Consider the following 18,192-nt stretch of genomic DNA (forward strand, 5'->3'; position numbering starts at 1 on the left):
AGACAGAAAGCAGAAGTTCTTACACAGGTATAATGCATTAAATAACTGCATGGTTTGTGTCCCAAACATGCATGGGATTAGCATTCAGTATGTTTGTAAAGGGGAGACTCTTGGGTACAGAACCTGATTTCATTTAAATAAATTGAGGTCAGGAGGCCACTTTGAAAATGGCCATGTGAGTTTGACTGTTGTATTTTTACAGATACAGTCTACACTTTTTTCTGTTGAACTGTATTATTATTATTATTATTATTATTATTATTATTATTATTATTAGTATATTTTATGTATTTATTTTTATCTTTTTATTTTACTATAATTTATTTGCCTACCTGTGTATAAGTTGGCCTACAAATACTTCTAAAAGCAAAATCACAATTCTTCTCTTTAGATAGGTCGATTTTTTAGGATTGTTTTGCTGTTATTATTTTACACTTTCCACTGTAGACATCCGCTCCCCACTGTTGCCAATTAGGCCACATTAAATTAAATTAATACACGTTAATACACGTACTTAGAATAGCATCTAAAGAGTCGTAAAAACAAACCTCTCCTTTAAATATGGTCCTGTGATAAGTGACATCAGCTGTCGGCTTTTGGCGAGTCATCTCCATCAGCTGATGGAGGAACCTCCTGCTGTCAATGTACCGACACTACACTAAAACAATGCCGGAAGTTGACCGGTTTTGCCTTCAAACGTTAACGAAAATGGTTTCATTTCATGTAATTTTCACACACATTGACAGCAGTTCATTATCATGGGAGGAAATTTCACAATTTTTGTCTTTCAATCAACCAATAAATCAATAAATTGTGCACAACAAAGAAAGGAGCAGCTGAACAAACTAATAAACCCAACAATTAACATTCATCCATTAATTTTCTGTAACTGCTTATTCTGTAAGAGTCGTGGGCTGCTGGAGTCTATCCCAGCTGACATTGGGTGAGAGGCGGGGTTCACCCTGGACAAGTCACCAGCTGACACACAGACAGACCCAACAACTAACATGAAACTCTTAATCTATTATTAATCAACTATTAAATTAATCTGCATCTATTTTAATAATCAATGAATTGTTTTTTGTGAATTGTTTTTGTTTTGTTAATTTAAAAAAATCTCTGATTTCAGCTTCTTAAGTGTGAATATTTTCTGGTTTCTTTACTACTCTCTGACAGTAAACTGAATATCTTTGAGCTCTGGACAAAACAAGACATTTAAGGACGTCGTCTTGGACTTTGGGAAACACTGATCGAGATTTTTCACCATTTTCTGACATTTTATGGACCAAACAACTAGCTGATTAATGGAGAAAATGGTCAACAGAGTAATTGATGATAATAATACTCATTACAAGAAAAACTTTAAAGTGATAAGACTGTGATGAAATTAATTGATTAATAATTTTACGTGTTTTTAATTATGAAGACACAAAAATCTCTGATTAGCTTCTTAAATGTGAATATTTTCTTGTTTCTTCACTCCTCTCTGACAGTAAACTGAATGTCTTCAAAATCAGACATTTGATGACATCATCTTGAGCTTTGGTCAACATTTTTCACATTTTCTTACATTTCATGAACAAGATAACAAGACAACCAATTGATTAACTGAGAAAATAACTGACTAATTAATCAATAATGAAAACAATCATTAATTGCAGCCCTAAACATACTATATTAGGCTAAAAAATTTCGTTGAATGTATTCAACTTACATAACTTTGATATTATGATACTAGGATTACGTTACTGATTATACTTTTTAAAAAGGTAAGCAGTACCTGTAACTGGAATACATTTTTACAGTGACCCTCCCAATCCTGTTTATTGCACACAAAAGCGCCCGTCAGTTCAGTTTATTTTGAAAATCACAGCCGGAAACGTCCTGCATCATTAAAGCACACTTGACGCTGTCGCACTTCACTTGTTCTCAGACGTCAACTCGTCAAACTTGGTTCATTTCAGCTGTGGGAACTTAATGAGCTCTTAATGAGTGTCGAGGAGCAGATGTATGTTTTCTGTGTGTTCAGATGATCGCTGAAGATCCCCGCAGCGCCTTAATGTGACTTTTATTCTTTAAACATCTGACTGCATCACAGCTGGTGTTGTTAATCGGATGGGTGGAACTTACTGCGGCCCATGGTTTTCTCTGTGCTTTTCTGAGACGATTAAACTCTGTGGATCAGTCGTGGACCCTGACTACAGGACCGTTTAGCCCACCACCATCATGGCCTCTTCGACCTCCACCCCCGCCGGCCCCGGCTGCCGCACCGGCCGCTCCTCCAGCCGCCGCAGCGCAGCCGCGGGCCTGCAAACGTCCAGCACCAGCCCGACCTCCCTGTCCCGCATCCAGGTGAAGGATGAGCTCCGACACCTCAACGACCGCCTCGCCAACTACATCCAGCGGGTCCAGGAGCTGGAGGGGGAGCGGTCGTCCATGCTGCTGCAGCTGGAGGAGAAGGAGGAGTCGATGGGCAACGTGCGGCGGCTGTACGAGGAGGAGCTGGCCGATGTGAGAAAGTCCCTGGACGGCCTGGCAGGAGAGAGGGCCCGCCTGCAGATCGACTACGGGAATGTGTGCGAGGAGTACAGGAAACTTCAGGCCAGGTGAGTAGAGTGCAGCCATGCATGAGCACTCAAGTCTCGGAGAGGCTGGTGCGCCAAACTCCGCTCAAAAATCTGCTCATTAAATGCAAACTGACCAGGCGGTAGACGCACACACCTGCGGGACACAGATCAAGACAGTTCCAACAATGCTTCAGTATCAGTCTGTCATTCGGGGTGAATTAAATACACTAAACTGCAGCTATCTCAATAATAGTCGTCTTTTTATAGCTGGTCCACACAGCTGATGATTGGAGGGCAAACCTTTTAAAAAGCATTTCGTTTAGTTACACCTTTGCCGAACTTATGACCTCTAACAAACGATTGAGTCAGATTAATGCTGTGCATCCCTTACTGCAGCGAATGCATCATTCACTTTAGACTGTTTTAAAAACGGACTGTGGTATGAAATTTAAAAGTGCCCTCTTCAAGCAGATTTTAGCTGGTTTTAGTCATTGTTTACAACTTCGTAAGTTACCTCTTGTTGGCAAATGTCATGCAAGTTATTTATTTATTTATATTCCATGTTATTTGTCTTAAGTGGAAAGCTAAATATGAAAAACCCGGATTTACAGAAACAAACGTAAAATGGACATGATGCAAAATGACTTCTTGATTCGTGTTTTCTTTTTTTCGACATTGGATCCAGTGAATTTTTTTAAAATTATATTGGCTCATCACTTATAATCGTTTCAGTCATTCTTCAAACAAAAATATCAAACATTTGCTGTTCCAGCTTCTTAAATATGAGGATCTGCTGCATTTCTTTGTCACTTATCAGAGTTCAGTGTCACACTGTCCTTTTACAAACTCAGTTAAACAAATACAATCTAGAGTATGCATGCCAATTTATACACGTCCCAAACCTTGGTCAAATGACAGTACAACGTGACACTACATGAGGACAGGCTAACACCCCCTCAGTGTTTCCTCTATCCTGGTCCTCCTGGCCTGCCACCCTGCATGTTTTAGATGTTTACCTGCTCAAACACACCTGATTCAAATGATCAGCTCACCATGAAGCCTCTGCCTGACAGCCTGAAGCCTGATAATGAAATGAACATTTGAATCGGGTGTGTTTGAGCAGGGAAACATCTAAAACATGCAGGGTGGCAGGCCAGGAGGACCAGGATAGAGGAAACACTGCAGTTAATGTGGAGTCTTTGGGTGTTTTAACTCAATGAAGAAATTTGAAGACGTCATTTTGGGTTTTGAGAAATTATGAGCATTTTTTACATTTTTTGACATTTTACACGCTACATTAATTGCAAAATTGTAAAAACCAACAGAATAAAAATAAAATACCTCCATACTGCTCGTCTAGTGTAATTCAAGTCTCCTAAAGCCCCAACATGCCAAGTTGACTAAAAAATTTCCATCATGTTTTTATCCTTAATCTTCACTGCAGATTTTTAGCCTGGAGCCACATTCACAAACACATGCACACTGTCTGAACTGTGTGTGGTGTGACAGTGTACAAACAGCATGTTGTGACTATAATATCATTATAGTAAATGGCTACTATGAAGTTATTAACAGCTTTCCACAATTCATGTTTAATTTTGCAAGACCAAAATAAGTGTGAGCAGCTTTCAGGATGTAATTCAGAGAGAGCAATTTCCATCTGTCTTTCTTTAACGTTTGAAGGAAATGCTTCACTGGATAGAATCTATTTGTTAGAAGGTACTTTTGTGGTAGAGACCAAACCACATTACTCACAAAATTACTCCAATACAGTGCTGCTGAAGGACTAGAAACCAGGTCATCCTGAAACAAAGCCCTAATTATGCAGTTCAATCCTCTATTAGGGAAAGTTTGTTTCTCTTCTAATGGAGAACATGCTCAAAAATTTTTTTTTCCTCACTGTGGCTGATTTATTTAATTTTAAATATATATTCAAATATACAAACAGAACAGACATGTACTCCACACCATGGAATAGAAGAACATAATGCCTGCAAACTGGATCTGCTTGTGGTTGTGAAGAAAAGGACAAAATGATAATAAAACAAATAAATGGATGAAGAAGGAAAGAAAAATCAACAGCTTCTTGCTTCTTGTAGATCTTTGCACAGCTTAATGGTTTTGTTACTTTTTTGTATCAATAAGTGCAAGATTTGTAATATTCCTTAAATTTGGATAGGAAACCTATAAAGTTGGGGGAAACTGGTAAATTTACATTTGTGTATGTGAAATTTACTGTATATAATTAACGATTCACAATAAGTCAGTTATTTTTTTTGTCTTCAAAATATACAATGAAATTACATTCAGTAATTCAACATTCAATTTTGATATCATTATTAATTTTACATTAAGGCCCAGCAGGTGTAATCCAGGTGAATGTATCGACTAATTAATCTGAAGACAAAGAAAAAACACAGCTGCCACCAGTCTGTAACCATCTTTTCTTCATAATAAGCTGCTACTTGTGTACTTAATCTTCACCAAAACGGCCTGACGGCACAGGACACACAACTTCACTGTTTGTTGTTCACAGCAGGGTCAACAAAACTGCTACACACATGGCGTCACACTCATACCTGTCCCCCCTTAAACAATGACTGGTAGGAACTAATTAACTCTTAGACAAGAGGGACATGAAGAAAGAACTGAAATACTACACATGTAAATGTGTCATTAAAATACTAGTTAAAGTACTGTAAATGATAATGAAATAATTATATGTAACAGCAGACTTAATTCTGCAAGTCCATAATGTGTAATTATTATACTGAAATATATCATGTGCACAGTAAACTGCAGCTTAATAAGGAACACAAAACTAGTCCAATAACTTACTAAAAATAACCCAAAAATGGTATATGTACAGTAACTATGGTTACTCTAGCAGCAGGAAACAGTAACAACAAATTGTTACATTTAGAAAGTGAGGAACATCTAATGAAAATAAATCATGTTTTTAAAGTTGTTAGAACTGTAATGGCATTAAGTACTCGTATCGGTACTCAGTGTCAGCAAGTACCCAAATGTAAGTACTTGAAAAAAAAGTAGTATAGGTGCATCCCTCGTCAAAAACTATGAAAAAGTCCCTTTTTGGTGCAAAGAGGTGTCCATAATCAGAGTATGTACAGCTGCATGTGTAGAGGAATATTCATTTCATTCACCATATAAACAGCTCAGCAGAAATATTGTCTTTTTCAGAGTAAGGGCACAAAACAAAATATCTTGTGCATGTAAACGTAGTCACTGAGAGCAGGCTGTAGAAGTTGTGTGATATCACACACGTCAGTGACCACGGTGACATTAACCATGCAGATATTTGAATGGAGTTTGGTACGATATGAGAGGAAATTAGCCAGGCTGCTTCTTGTGGTGCACACATTTAAAGCTGTTCTTCCTTCTCAGGAACCAGAAGAAAGAGGCTGACCTGGCGAACGCGGTGGCCCAGTGGAGGAAAGTTGAGGCGGCTCTGAGCTCCAAGGATGCCGAGTACACCAAGCTGCTGTCTGAGAACAGGAGACTCAATGATGATTTTACAGACGTCCAGAGCCAGCTGGAAAACGTATGAGCAAAAGCTACATTTATGCATCATGGGGCTTATACAGAACTAACTGGAGATGTAATAATTCATCATCTAGTTACTATGTTTAAGGTTCTTAAAGCCTTGCACCAGATTTTCTGCATACATACAACGTGAGATTAAATGTAGTGTGTCACAATCGAACATTCTTCTAACAGAGACTGATGTTTGAAAGCTCAAAAGCCACAACTGTTACAAAGAGATGAAGCCGTAGATCTTAAACATTCACAGTGTGAAATGTGCTTAATGGTCCTCAGCTTGTGGTGCTCAAAGCACCAAAAGCTACATTTGAAAAACTCAACAGCAAAGTCTCTTTCCAGAAATCATGACCTGGTTACTCAAGATAATCACAGACCTTGTTGTGAGCAGTTTGACGTAGGAACTACTTTCTTTCTATGGTAGAATCTACAGCAACTGTTTTCTTCCTGATATAGAACCTGCTGGCACTACTTTCTTTCTACTCTGTGGATTATCTTGAGTGAGCGGGTCACAATTTCTGGGAAGGTATACTGGTGTTGAATTTCACGAATGCATTTTTTGGCGCTTTGAGCACCACAAGCTGAGTGCAGTCCAGTATGTTGGTGTAGAGCAGGCAGACATCTCTACAGCTGACATCTCTAAAGCTCTGCAACTCGCACCAAAACATCACCTTGCACGACAGCTAGAATCCATCTTGCCAGGCTTCAAGTTATCCAGCCCAAGTGGTGGGGACGCAAGTGGTGCAGCCAGTTAGTATCCTAGGAGGGACTACTAGCAGCTACAGGTGTGGTTTTAGATGTGACGACAGGAAGAAGTGACTCATCTCTAACAAACTATGGCAGTTGCTGAAGAGGTTAGCGTAGATACCATGATAGCATCAGTTATATCAGAACTGGAGAGTATTTCATCATTGAAAGAAGAGCAAAGAAACAGTGTTTTCATTGTTCTCCCATCCAGCTTCAGCAAGAGTTTGATCTGATTGGTTGAAGAAGCACATGTTAGATTTGATACACAGATGGCTTATCCAGTCACCTGCAAAGTGATTTTTGAAAGTGCCCCCCCTTTTCCAAACAGTGTCTAAACATGACTTCCCAGGTGGTTCTGTGTAACAAACCATCTGGTGTCTCAGGTCAACCAAAACAATCTAAATGGATAAAAACATTACAGACCAGGGGGAAAATACTGTATGTTTTTAATTTTGGGGTAAACCTCCCTTTAACCTTCCCTTTAAGTTTCCCGTGTTTGTAACTTGTCACCAGGTAGAGGGTGTACTGGCAGATACAAAGAACCAGCTGGCCTCTGAGATTCTGAGGAGGGTGGAGATGGAGAACCAGGTGCAAACACTCAAAGAACAGCTTGATCTACAGAGGAACATCAGTGAGCAGGTAACACACAGTGGACATTCCCCTAAACTGACAATGTGGGCTATAAATAACTAACCTATTTTGAGTTCAGCCTTATCATTTCTTGTCTCTCTCAGTGTAATCTGTAGATTTCCTGCATGGCCTCAGGCTGGGACTGTCACACTCACAGTTGTTTATTCATGCTTTGTAGGAGATCTTGGAGATTCGCAGCCGACATGAGAGCCGTCTGGTGGAGGTGGACTCTGGGCGACGCAGAGAGTTTGAGAGTAAACTGGCAGAGGTCATGCAGCAACTCCGGCAGGATCACGAGTCTCAGCTGCAGCAGTACAAAGAAGAGATCGACAAGACCTTCCGTTCAAGGGTATGAACACAGAACTAAGACTGCGTTTTTGTACTCCATCCCAAATTCCAAATGAGTGGGCACATTGTGTAAAACGTGAATAAAAACAGAATGCAATGGTTTTTAAATACTTTTAATCTCTATCCAATTCAATACTGTACAAGGAAAAGATTTAATGTTCAAACTGATAAACTTTTTTGTTTTTGTAAACATGCACTCATTCTGAAGTTGATGGCTGCTGTTCCAAAAAAAGTTTAGCCAGGAGCATGTTTACCACTGTGATACATCAGCTTTTCTTTTAACAACACTCAGCATTTGGGAACTGAGGACACTAATTGTTGAAGTTCTGAAAGTGAAAGTCTGAGGTCTCTGTTGCTGATTTTGTGCTTCATAATGCTCCACACATTTTCACTGGGAGACAGGTCTGGACTGCAGGCAGGTCAGTCTAGTACCTGAACTCATTTACTATGAAGACACACTGTTGGAACGTGTCTTGTGAATGAAATAAGCTGGGACGTCTCTGGGCTCAGAGACGTCTGCAGTGTTTCTGGATGTTGTTGATATCTGTCTTTCTCCTTGCATGGTAGAGTCTTAACTTACTCTACATTAGTAGATGCAGCGACAATATAGTACCCTTTCTACAATGATATGAGTTTTTAATGCAGTTTTTAATCCAGTGCTGCCTGAGGGGTCAGAGGTCACAGACATTCAGTGTTGCTTTTCAGGCTTGCTCCTTACGTGCAGAGATTTCTCTGGATTCTCAGAATCTTTTAATGATATTATGAATTGTAGTTGGTGAAATCTCTAAATCCTGCAGTTTGTGTTGTTCTTAAACTGTTGGACTGCTTGCAGTTTTTCACAAAGTGGTGAACCTCACCTCATCCATCAAGGAAGCTCCTTTAATACCCGATCATGATACTGTCACTGGTTACCAGTGAACCTGTCTACTGTTTTTTTTAAGCGTTGCACAGCTTTCAGTGTTTTGTTGATCCTGTCCCAACTTTTGGAAATGTGTCGCAGATATCAAATTCAGAATGAGTGTACATTTACAAAAAGCAATAAACTTAATCAGTTTTAATATCTTGGCCTTGTATTGTATTCAGTTAAATACAAGTCAAAAGAATTTGCAAATCAGTGTGTGCTGTGGAAGTGGGGTTGTACTTGAAGTTTCTGATGTATTAAAATGAATGGTGTTTGCTTTGAATTCATCCTGTGCTACAGTTAGAGAACGCCCAGCAGGCTGCGTCAGAGAAAAACGATGTTGCGTCAGCCACCAAAGACGAGCTGGAAGCCACCAAGCTGAGAGTGGAGTCCCTCAGCTCCCAGCTGCAGCAGTACCAGAAAGATGTAAGTGAACTGGTCTGTAAGAGATCTGTTAACAAAACATGAGTTGTATAGAAATTGTAGCCCCAAACAGGTTCAGGCTCAAGACCTGTGAGTCAAAGGCCACATCTCCGATTAGTTCAGGGATTCAAACTGGTCAAATAGGGCCCACAAAATATTTTGTTACTTACCTAATTTATGTGCACTTTTTTCATTTCTTCTTGGTGTCAGAGTCTTGTCTGCATTTACTATTGCACTGATTTCTCTCCTCTGCTTTGTGTGTTTCACTGAGGGCAGAGCTACACGCGCACACACACACACACACACACACACACACACACACACACACACACACACACACACACACACACACACACACACACACACACACACACACACACAGCAGAGCAGAGGAGAAATGGGAGGTGAACTCATGTTTTACAGGTTATCTAACTCTTTGTTACTGTAAGTGAAATAAAACTTTCTTAACAAGAGTAATTAGTATAGTATTAATGTAATCCATCTAAAACAAAGATGGACAGACAGTGACTCCAGAGCTAACCAGCCAGCGAGCACATGTGCGTTGCATATTGTGTCAGTTGGTGTGACATTAGCAGCTGTAATGTCAGCTCTGTTTGAGAAGTAATGAAAAACTCCTGTAAGAATGACAGTAATACGGATCTTGTGTGTTACAAACCAGTGGTGGAAGGTGTTAGCTTGCCTTCTGTATTCATAGTACCATCATTTGTCCCAGGTTTGGGACGTGTGTATAAATTGACACTCATACTCAAGACTGTATTTGTTTAGTTGATTTTATAAATAATGACACTGATCATTTACAAGAAAGGAAAAAAAATAGCAGGACACTAATTTCCATCTGTAGTCCTACACATAACAAGCAGATGCAATAAATAAAATCTAAAGTGCAATACAGACTACAGTAAATGCAGGTGCCTAATGAAATAAAAGCAGTGTTCATTTTGTCAATGGAATATTGACATTAGTGTTCATTGATGTCCCTTTATTTAATGACTAAATTGTGACAAATACTTGTCTGCTTTAATGACGCAGCCTCCACATTTTTGCTGCTGATTTAAAACAACTGCGTGAAACATGACACAAAATTGAGCAGAAGACCTCAGTTAGGTGTATTTAAAAGTCTGTTTTACCAGGTAAGCAGTAATGACACTTTGGTAATGACTTATGCATTCATTCTTATATGACAGGGGAGACCTGGGATGGTAGCAACAATTTTTGTTTTAGCATCAGTAACTCACTAGTCATTCAGGCTGGATCTGTCAAACTTGGATTCACAGTACCCATATATGTCTACAAGTATAACTCTTTTGTACATTTACTACACAGTCACAGATTATGTGAGTTAATGTTCCACTGTCACAGCCTACCCCACTACTGGGGTGACACTAACTGGGGGACAGATGTAACAATGAGAGGTAATTTGCTGATTTAAGCTCTACACTATCCAATTTATGAAAGAGCTTTCTTTAAGGACAAAGAATAAACTATAAAGTGAACAATTTAAAGTGACCAAAAAAAACCAAAAAACTAAAACATGATGAAAATTAGAGACTGAAATTGTGACTTAAATTGTGACTAATGCATTGACTGAAATTATGAGAGTTCCACTGACTAAATCTTGACTAAAACAAAGACTAAAATCTTACTTAAACTCACTAAAATTTTCAGTAAGTGACTAAGACGTAAACTAAATAAAAAGAAATTAAATAAATAAAAAAAAAAAAATTGAATACTGATAAAGACTTGAGCAAGTTTCGAGTTTGAGCCAATAATCAAGGTATCGTGTCTTTTCTTAGCCTGTGCAGGGCTGCTTAACTTTTTCGTGGATGCTCTACCCATCATTTTTCATTTTTGTTTGATATGATCTGTTCATTTGATGCATGTCCCATCTTTGTATCAGTACCACCAGTTAGCATGTTACCATGTTTGTCTGTATCATGTTGTAGTTTCTGTCTTGGCTAAAGTCTTTTTGTTGAAGTGACTCCTCTTTGTTAACAGCTGAGAGATTTCTTGTTCTTTTGATAATCTTTATGCTTCAAGTATTTGTGTACATTGTGTCTGAGTTATGGTCTTGGTGTCTTCATGTGACTCTTCCTGTCTCTATCAGAAAATGGTGCTAGAGAGCCGCTTCCAGGAGCTGGAGAGGACTCTGGACAGGGAGCGGGAGGTTTGGCAGCAGAAACTCTCTCAGAGGGATCAGGAGCTGCTGAGCACGAGGAGCCAGATGTACAGCCAGCTGGAAGACTACGAGAACCTGCTGGATGTCAAGCTGGCTCTGGACATGGAGATCAACGCCTACAGGAAGATGCTGGAGGCAGAGGAACAGAGGTACAGCTGATCAGAGCATCATCTATTTTACTGTCTACTCTCAGAAATCGACCACATAACACAGCACCTGGATCTCTAGTGTCTGTCTTTATCATTTTCCTGTCAGATTACATCTGTCACCGAGCCCCTCCCAGAGTAAGACCGTCCCACGAACACACGTACACAGCAGCCGCAAGCTCCGAGGGAAGAAACGGAAATACGAGGGAGCCTCCGGCAGCTCGCCTGCCTATAAAATGTCCAGTCGTTCAACAGAGCACGGTGGTGTGAGTGTGGCAGAGGTCGACATGGACGGAAAATATATCAGACTGAAGAACAACTCTGACACAGTGAGGCTGGAGTGTGAATGTTCCTGTTTGACTTCATCAAGATCAGTTCAATTCTTAAAGGGACACTACAACTGTATAGTGTCTCCTGTAGCTCTGGTGGAATCTGAGAAAATAACCATGCGAGGTAGCTGGATTCATAAGAGAGGCTCTCCAAGATTTTGCAAACTATTTTTGGGATTGTTGCAGCCTAAAATGTCTGATTTCATGGCAGCTTTTCTAAAAAAAATTGTAATGCATATTGTAGGGCTGGAACTAAAATTATTTTCATTGTTGATTCCCGATTAATAGTTTAAAAATGTCAGAAAATGGTGAAAAATGAGAATTAGTATTTCCAAGTCCAAGGTGACGTCCTCAAATGTCTTGTTTTACTCACAACCTAAAGATAATCCATTTACTGTCAGAGAGGAAAGAAACCAGAAAAAATTCATTTAGGAAGCTGAGCTTTGAGTGTTTTAAGAAAAAAAGTCAAAATTCTCTAACTGATTAATCTGTTATCAAAATAGTTGGTGATCAATTCAATTAATTATGTGTTTTCAGTCTTTTTTGCAGTGAAATTGAAGGAGCAAGGGAAAATTGCGAAAGAAAGTTCTTTTTTGGTATAATTCATTAATCAAAGGAAACTTGTTCTGAGTGCTCTCAGTAACTTTACAAAAAAGACTCTATTACAAAATTCTAACATGATGTTTTATCTGTAGATGAAGAAGTGCAGCTGGAGATTATTCTACAACAAAGCAAAAATCTTTTTGGTGCTCAAACTCAGTCAAAACAGCACAAACTTATAAAATGAAATGTCAACAACAGTGGTAAACCGTGTGTTCTTTTCAGTACCAGTAACAAAATAAAATATGAATGCAAAGTAATAGTGAATTATAAAAACAATAAATAGATAATCTAAATCAAAGCCCTATTGTTGTAATTTTTACTTTGAATAAATACATTTAGTGCTTTAAAGCACTGGTGCTTCTTTTTCAGGCAGCATTTTCACGTCAAGTCAAGTTAAAGCGTTTGTCATATGCACAGTTAAAACATTTCCTTGTACAATAAAATTCTTCTTTTGCCTTCCACTATGAATGAGGGAACACATATGAAAGTGAATAAAAAAATATAAACTATAAAAAAAATGAAAGTACCATAAAAAAACAATATAAAATGTGTAACTATGGGAGACAGATATTAGGAGAGATTTACAATATAAAGTATCAAAAATGCATGTTACATATAATAACTGGTATCAGAAACTGTGCAAAGTAGCAGCATTTTAGGAAACAAAGCAGCATAAATACAAAAGTCTGTCAGAAATACTATACAAAATGTGAATATGAGCAGTATGAATGTAAACGTCCATTTCACTGTTTGTTACGCTCTTTTGTGCATTTCCAGGAGCAGCCACTGGGTGGCTGGGTGGTTCAGAGGATTTACCAAGACTCTGAGGACATCTCCTTCCACATCCCCCCGTCCTTCATCCTGGCTGGAGGGCAGACACTCACAGTGAGTTCTGACTGTTTGAAAGAGTTTCTCTCTGTTCCCCTGCAGAAAGAACACTCACAAGATGTCATTAGGTGGGACCAGCTTGCCTTATGGGGACCAAATGAAAGTCCCCTTAATATAAGTCCTTAAATTCTAGGGTGAAGACTTTGGTTAATGTTAGTCTAAGTTGATGTAATGTCCTCTGAAGTGATGGGAATTGTGTGTCAGATTTGGGCAGCAGGCGCAGAGACTGAGGCAGACACTGGAGACCTGATTCTGCAGGGCCACAGGAGCTGGGGCTTGGTCACTGACGTAAGGGTTATCCTTCTGAACCAAAACCATGAGGTGAGTGAAGAATCTCCCAGAATGCACCTGCACACACTGTGTCAACCACAGCAGTCAAAACTGTATATTATAAAGGCATTTTGGTGAATTTTCTTAAATAAACCATCAGAAAGTAGTGCCATTACCTTCATTGAAGGTCTTAAACCCTCTTTGAAAGCCATTATTATTTTTAAAGATGAAGTGTTTGTTCTGGGTGCCTTTTTGTTTCGACGTAACTCACCACAGGAGTCATGTGATACCTTTGTCAGGAGGTTGCCGAGCGCAGGGTGTGCTTACAGGGCCGAGCTGAGGAGGAGACCGAGCTGGAGTTTGACGAAGACGTCGTTGCAGGAAGTGACATCCAGCACTTTCGGAGACAGGTAAACACTCATAAAACCCATCGGAAAAAGCTCCATAAGCTCAGTATGTGTAAAGTACTTTCACAGATGCAAGCATAGATGTTTTATGTTTGAAACTTGACGTCACTTTTTTCCTATCGTACTGAAGCCAAAGAGGAAGAAAAAGAAGTGTTGTTCTGTGTCCTGAGTGCAGAGCAGACAGCGTGCAGTACAGTAGGTGAGGACGGTGCTGCTGCTGCCCGTCTGCTTGTACTCGCTGTGCTCCGCTCTGTGTATCAGTCAAAGGATACATGGCTTGTTTAGTGCATGCTGGATCTGCCTTTGTGTTTGAATCAGCAGCATGCCAAACATGTTTGAGCTGAAGACCTGCAGTCTGCATCACGAAGCAAGTTCATCTCAGTCGTTGTCTCTCTGGGTTAACTGACTTCACTGGGCCTCATTCACAAACTGTTCTTAAGAACAAAGGAAAGAAAGGAAAGAACTTATGAAGAAATTGATGAATGAGGCCCGCTGAGTCTAACAACTTATAACAGGTATAGTTCACCAAAAAATTAGAATTCACCCTCATGCTGATTTAAGGTTGGGTTTCGTTTTGTAGCCCATAAAACACTGTTGGAGTTTCACTGTGCTGCAGAATCTCCCAAACAATGGAAGTGAATGGTGACCAGTTTTCAAATGAAAAAAGCAACTGAAGAAAAAAAACATAAAATGCCTCCAAACTGCTCATCTGGTGTAATCCAAGTCTCCTTAAGTTCCAACATGCTGTTTGCACGTGAACGTGACTCCAAGCTGAAGATCTACAGTGAAGATTCAGGCTAAAAACATGGTGGAAATAACTTTTTTTTGTTAACTTGGCATGTTGGGTCTTTAGGAGACTTGAATTACACCAGACAAGCAGCATGGAAGCATCACTGACCAAAAGCGAGCCAGCTTTGTGATACCAGAAAACCCAAGGTAAACCCAGAGATGGCTGTCTCACCCACACGTCTTGCTTCATGGTACAGGCCCCAAGACCCTCATTCATAAATGTTACATACTGATGAGTGACACATGATAAACCAGCGTACTGTGTTAGTGATGTGTTGTTCCACCAAAGTCTCCAGAACATCTTCAGTCGTCTGTCCAAGTTTGTGGTGCTCATTCATCAAAAAGAACTTCCCTTATTCGGTGTTTGATTCACTTGTGTATTCAGATATTTACTTTGTAATGTCACCTGTCTGTATACAGAGCAGGAATGATGTGTGTGCTGCCTTTGCTTCAGAGCTCTAACCCAGCCAACTGTTTTACTGCACTCCCATCACTTTACCTTACTTTAACTTTAATTTGTTTGATAAAGTTTTCTGCTCAGCGTTTGTTAGCACCAAACAGACTGGCTTCTCTCCTCTCATTAATTTATCAATTAAACATGTAGTGCAGCCCAGAAGGCAGCGTTTGTTCAAGTTCACCCAGCTCAAAGTTCAGATATTGAAATGAACTAGTTCATGTTTATTTCTTCCATTTTTTTAATTAATTTGAAATATAAGGGACACTTGAGCCTACATAATGACATTAAACTAAATGGTGTGGAATATTGGTCTCTTTGTATTGATTGTATTTGTAAACATAAAATTACTTTAAACTTAATTCAAATAATCAAAATCTTAGAATAGTTGCCTAAATTTCACACAGAGACCGGGTTTTGCTTGGAATGCAGATTTCTGACATGTAAAATAATTTGAACCACATACAAGAAGTGTCTTCAGCAGTAATGTGGTCACTTTGATATGTGCTTTTACAGGAGATACAGTGGATTATTATGATAGATTTGTTCAATAATTCAGCTGTACCAACTGTCCAAACCAAGGGGCCTGAAATTTAATAGTAAAGTCTGGTCCTTGTTAGTGAAAATATATCATTGTATTATTAATTAGTGCACAGATGTTTCTTATATCAAAATATGAGTATAAGTAGTCTCTGAATTATGATGGAAAAAAGATTGCAGTTGCCTCCAGTCTCCCTGATATTGAAATGTTGAGTTAGTATCTCAAAATGAGCAACCATATGAAAATAATGACCTAGTCCTTATTCAACAAATGGCTCCACCAGACAAAACAATGTTAAATGAAGTGCAGTTACTCCTATTTTTAGACTATTGTTTAAATACTGATTAATAGATTCTTAGTTTGGTTTATTTCTTAAGAGTAATAACTGATGCAGTGTTTTTTTGTCCATATGTCATTGTTTTTATTGGCCTGTTTGTGATCAGATCACCCTGTTGGCTACAAATACACTGCCTGGCCAAAAAAGAGTCACCAGCTGGATTTAACTAGTCAAATAGTTCAGAGTCTTTCATTAGATATTAATATGTTTCAGCTGGTAACAAGTTATTGAACTCGTAGTGAGCAGCTTCTTATTTCTTAAACAACCATGTCAGAAGTCATATCCTGTGGTCAAGGAAAAGATGTTCCTCTGTTTCAGAATGGTCAAATTATTGTCCTGCATCAAGCAAAGAAAACAACTAAGGAGACTGATGAAACTACTAAAGTTTGGTTAAGAACTGTCCAACACATAAAACCTGGAAGGATAGTGATGAAGCATCATCTTCCAGGAGGAAATGTGGTCAGAAAAAAATGTTGAATGATCATGATCAGAGATCACTGAAATGTTTGGTGAAATCAAATAATAAAAAAAATAACAATAGAACTTAAGCTGTGTTTAATAGTGAAAGTTAGATCATTTCCACACACAGTGTGAAGAGAACTCAAAGGATTGGGACTTAACCGCTGTGTAGCCTTAAGAAAACCACTTATCAGTGAGGATAATCAGAAAAAAAGGCTGCTTTCTTCCTGATGGTACGGACATATTCCAAGATGACACTGTCAGGATTCACCAGGGTCAGATTGTGACAGAGTGGTTCAAGGAGCATGAGACATCATTTTCACTCATGGATTGTCCACCACAGAGTCCAGACCTTAACCCCATTGAGAATCTTTGGGATGTGCTAGAGAAGACTTTATGCAGTGGCTCGACTCTCCCATCATCAATACAAGATCTTGGTGAAAAATTAATTAATGCAACTCTGGACAGAAATAAATGTTGTGACACTGCAGAAGTGTATTGAAACAATTCCATGGCGAATGTCTGCCGTAATCAAATTGAAATATTAGAGTGTTTAATTTTTTTGTGGCCAGACAGTGTATGTAGATGACAGGGCTGAATATTAACTCAACTTGTACTCAGTAATCATTAGGATTTTAAAGGTAACTAAGTAGATAACATGTTGTAATGCATACTTAAGTATAAGTAAAAGCACAGATTTGGAAATGTTCTCAAAGTACAAGTACCAAAAAAAAACTTAATTACAGTAATTAGAGTATTTGTAATTAGTTACTTCCACCCCTACATGTGTTGAAAATGCAATCCATAATATGTGTATATAAAGTACACAGACATTTTCATTTATTTTGTATTTGAAGGTACGAAGGATGCAGCAACGTCACTTGGTTTGTTTGGAGGCTCATGGATCCCGAACAGAAAACCTCCAACCTGCTCCTCACTCATTTGCCGTATCTTCCCCCACCTGCATGTTCACTGCTAACCACACCGCCTGTTTGAGACCAGCATGTGTCCCCTGATGGGAACTGATGAAATGTGCTAACTTTTTTTTTTTCCTTTTCTCAAGGATCTGTCCAAGGAGGCGAGCTGTTCCGTCATGTGATTTCTTGTCCATCTCCTGCTTCATGTCCACCTGGAAAATCTGGACCAGCTCTGTCCTCGGAGTATAAACACCTGCTGCTACCTGGTTCCAGTCGTCTCATTCAAGTCCACTCTGAGACAAACTACAGTAGGACTTTTCCATGTGAAGAGCACAGACGCCTTAGAACAACAGTATCAACCTCAGTAATATTCAGTTGTTTCATCGCTCTATTTGCACAAGACAAGATATGAGCTTTGCCTTGATTTTATTTAAGTGTGTGAGAAATAAAACTTAAAGTAAATAAAGTATTGAATAGCAGTTCAGGCTCTAATGAGTTTATTACAACAAATGCAAGTGGACTTTGGCAGGAAAACCAGTGTGCTTGAAGGTTTTCCCAGTTTACAATGGCTCATCATGTTATAACACTTGGTAATGCTTCAGTTTTCAGGTCCCACAATTTCATGGTAAATAAATGGTAATTACTATGTAATATTTTAAAAAATACCCCCAAATTCCATGA

The 18,192-nt window shown here is 39.0% G+C and overlaps 1 protein-coding gene across 3 annotated transcripts; it reads left to right on the forward strand.

Annotated features, from left to right (window-relative positions):
* Window positions 1-1,925: 1,925 nt before the first annotated feature.
* lmnl3 (lamin L3) lies at window positions 1,926-17,990 on the forward strand. Of its 3 annotated transcripts, none has more exons than XM_084722429.1 (12): window positions 1,926-2,606; window positions 5,973-6,129; window positions 7,386-7,511; window positions 7,681-7,851; window positions 9,052-9,177; window positions 11,300-11,520; window positions 11,627-11,783; window positions 13,227-13,334; window positions 13,542-13,658; window positions 13,907-14,017; window positions 14,145-14,213; window positions 17,658-17,990. In XM_084722429.1, exons 1-11 carry the CDS (start codon window positions 2,227-2,229, stop codon window positions 14,181-14,183), a joined length of 1,713 nt encoding a protein of 570 aa, XP_084578555.1. In that variant the 5' UTR covers window positions 1,926-2,226; the 3' UTR covers window positions 14,184-14,213; window positions 17,658-17,990. The 3 variants fall into 3 exon arrangements, with proteins under 3 accessions (XP_084578555.1, XP_084578538.1, XP_084578545.1); XM_084722412.1 differs by having other exon boundaries at window positions 1,929-2,606; window positions 11,627-11,846; XM_084722419.1 differs by lacking the exon at window positions 14,145-14,213 and having other exon boundaries at window positions 1,931-2,606; window positions 11,627-11,846.
* The last annotated feature ends 202 nt before the right edge of the window (window positions 17,991-18,192 follow it).

This window comes from Lutjanus erythropterus, chromosome 1, assembly GCF_056507025.1.
Source record: "Lutjanus erythropterus isolate fLutEry1 chromosome 1, fLutEry1.hap2, whole genome shotgun sequence".
NCBI classification, from domain to species: Eukaryota; Metazoa; Chordata; class Actinopteri; order Lutjaniformes; family Lutjanidae; genus Lutjanus; species Lutjanus erythropterus.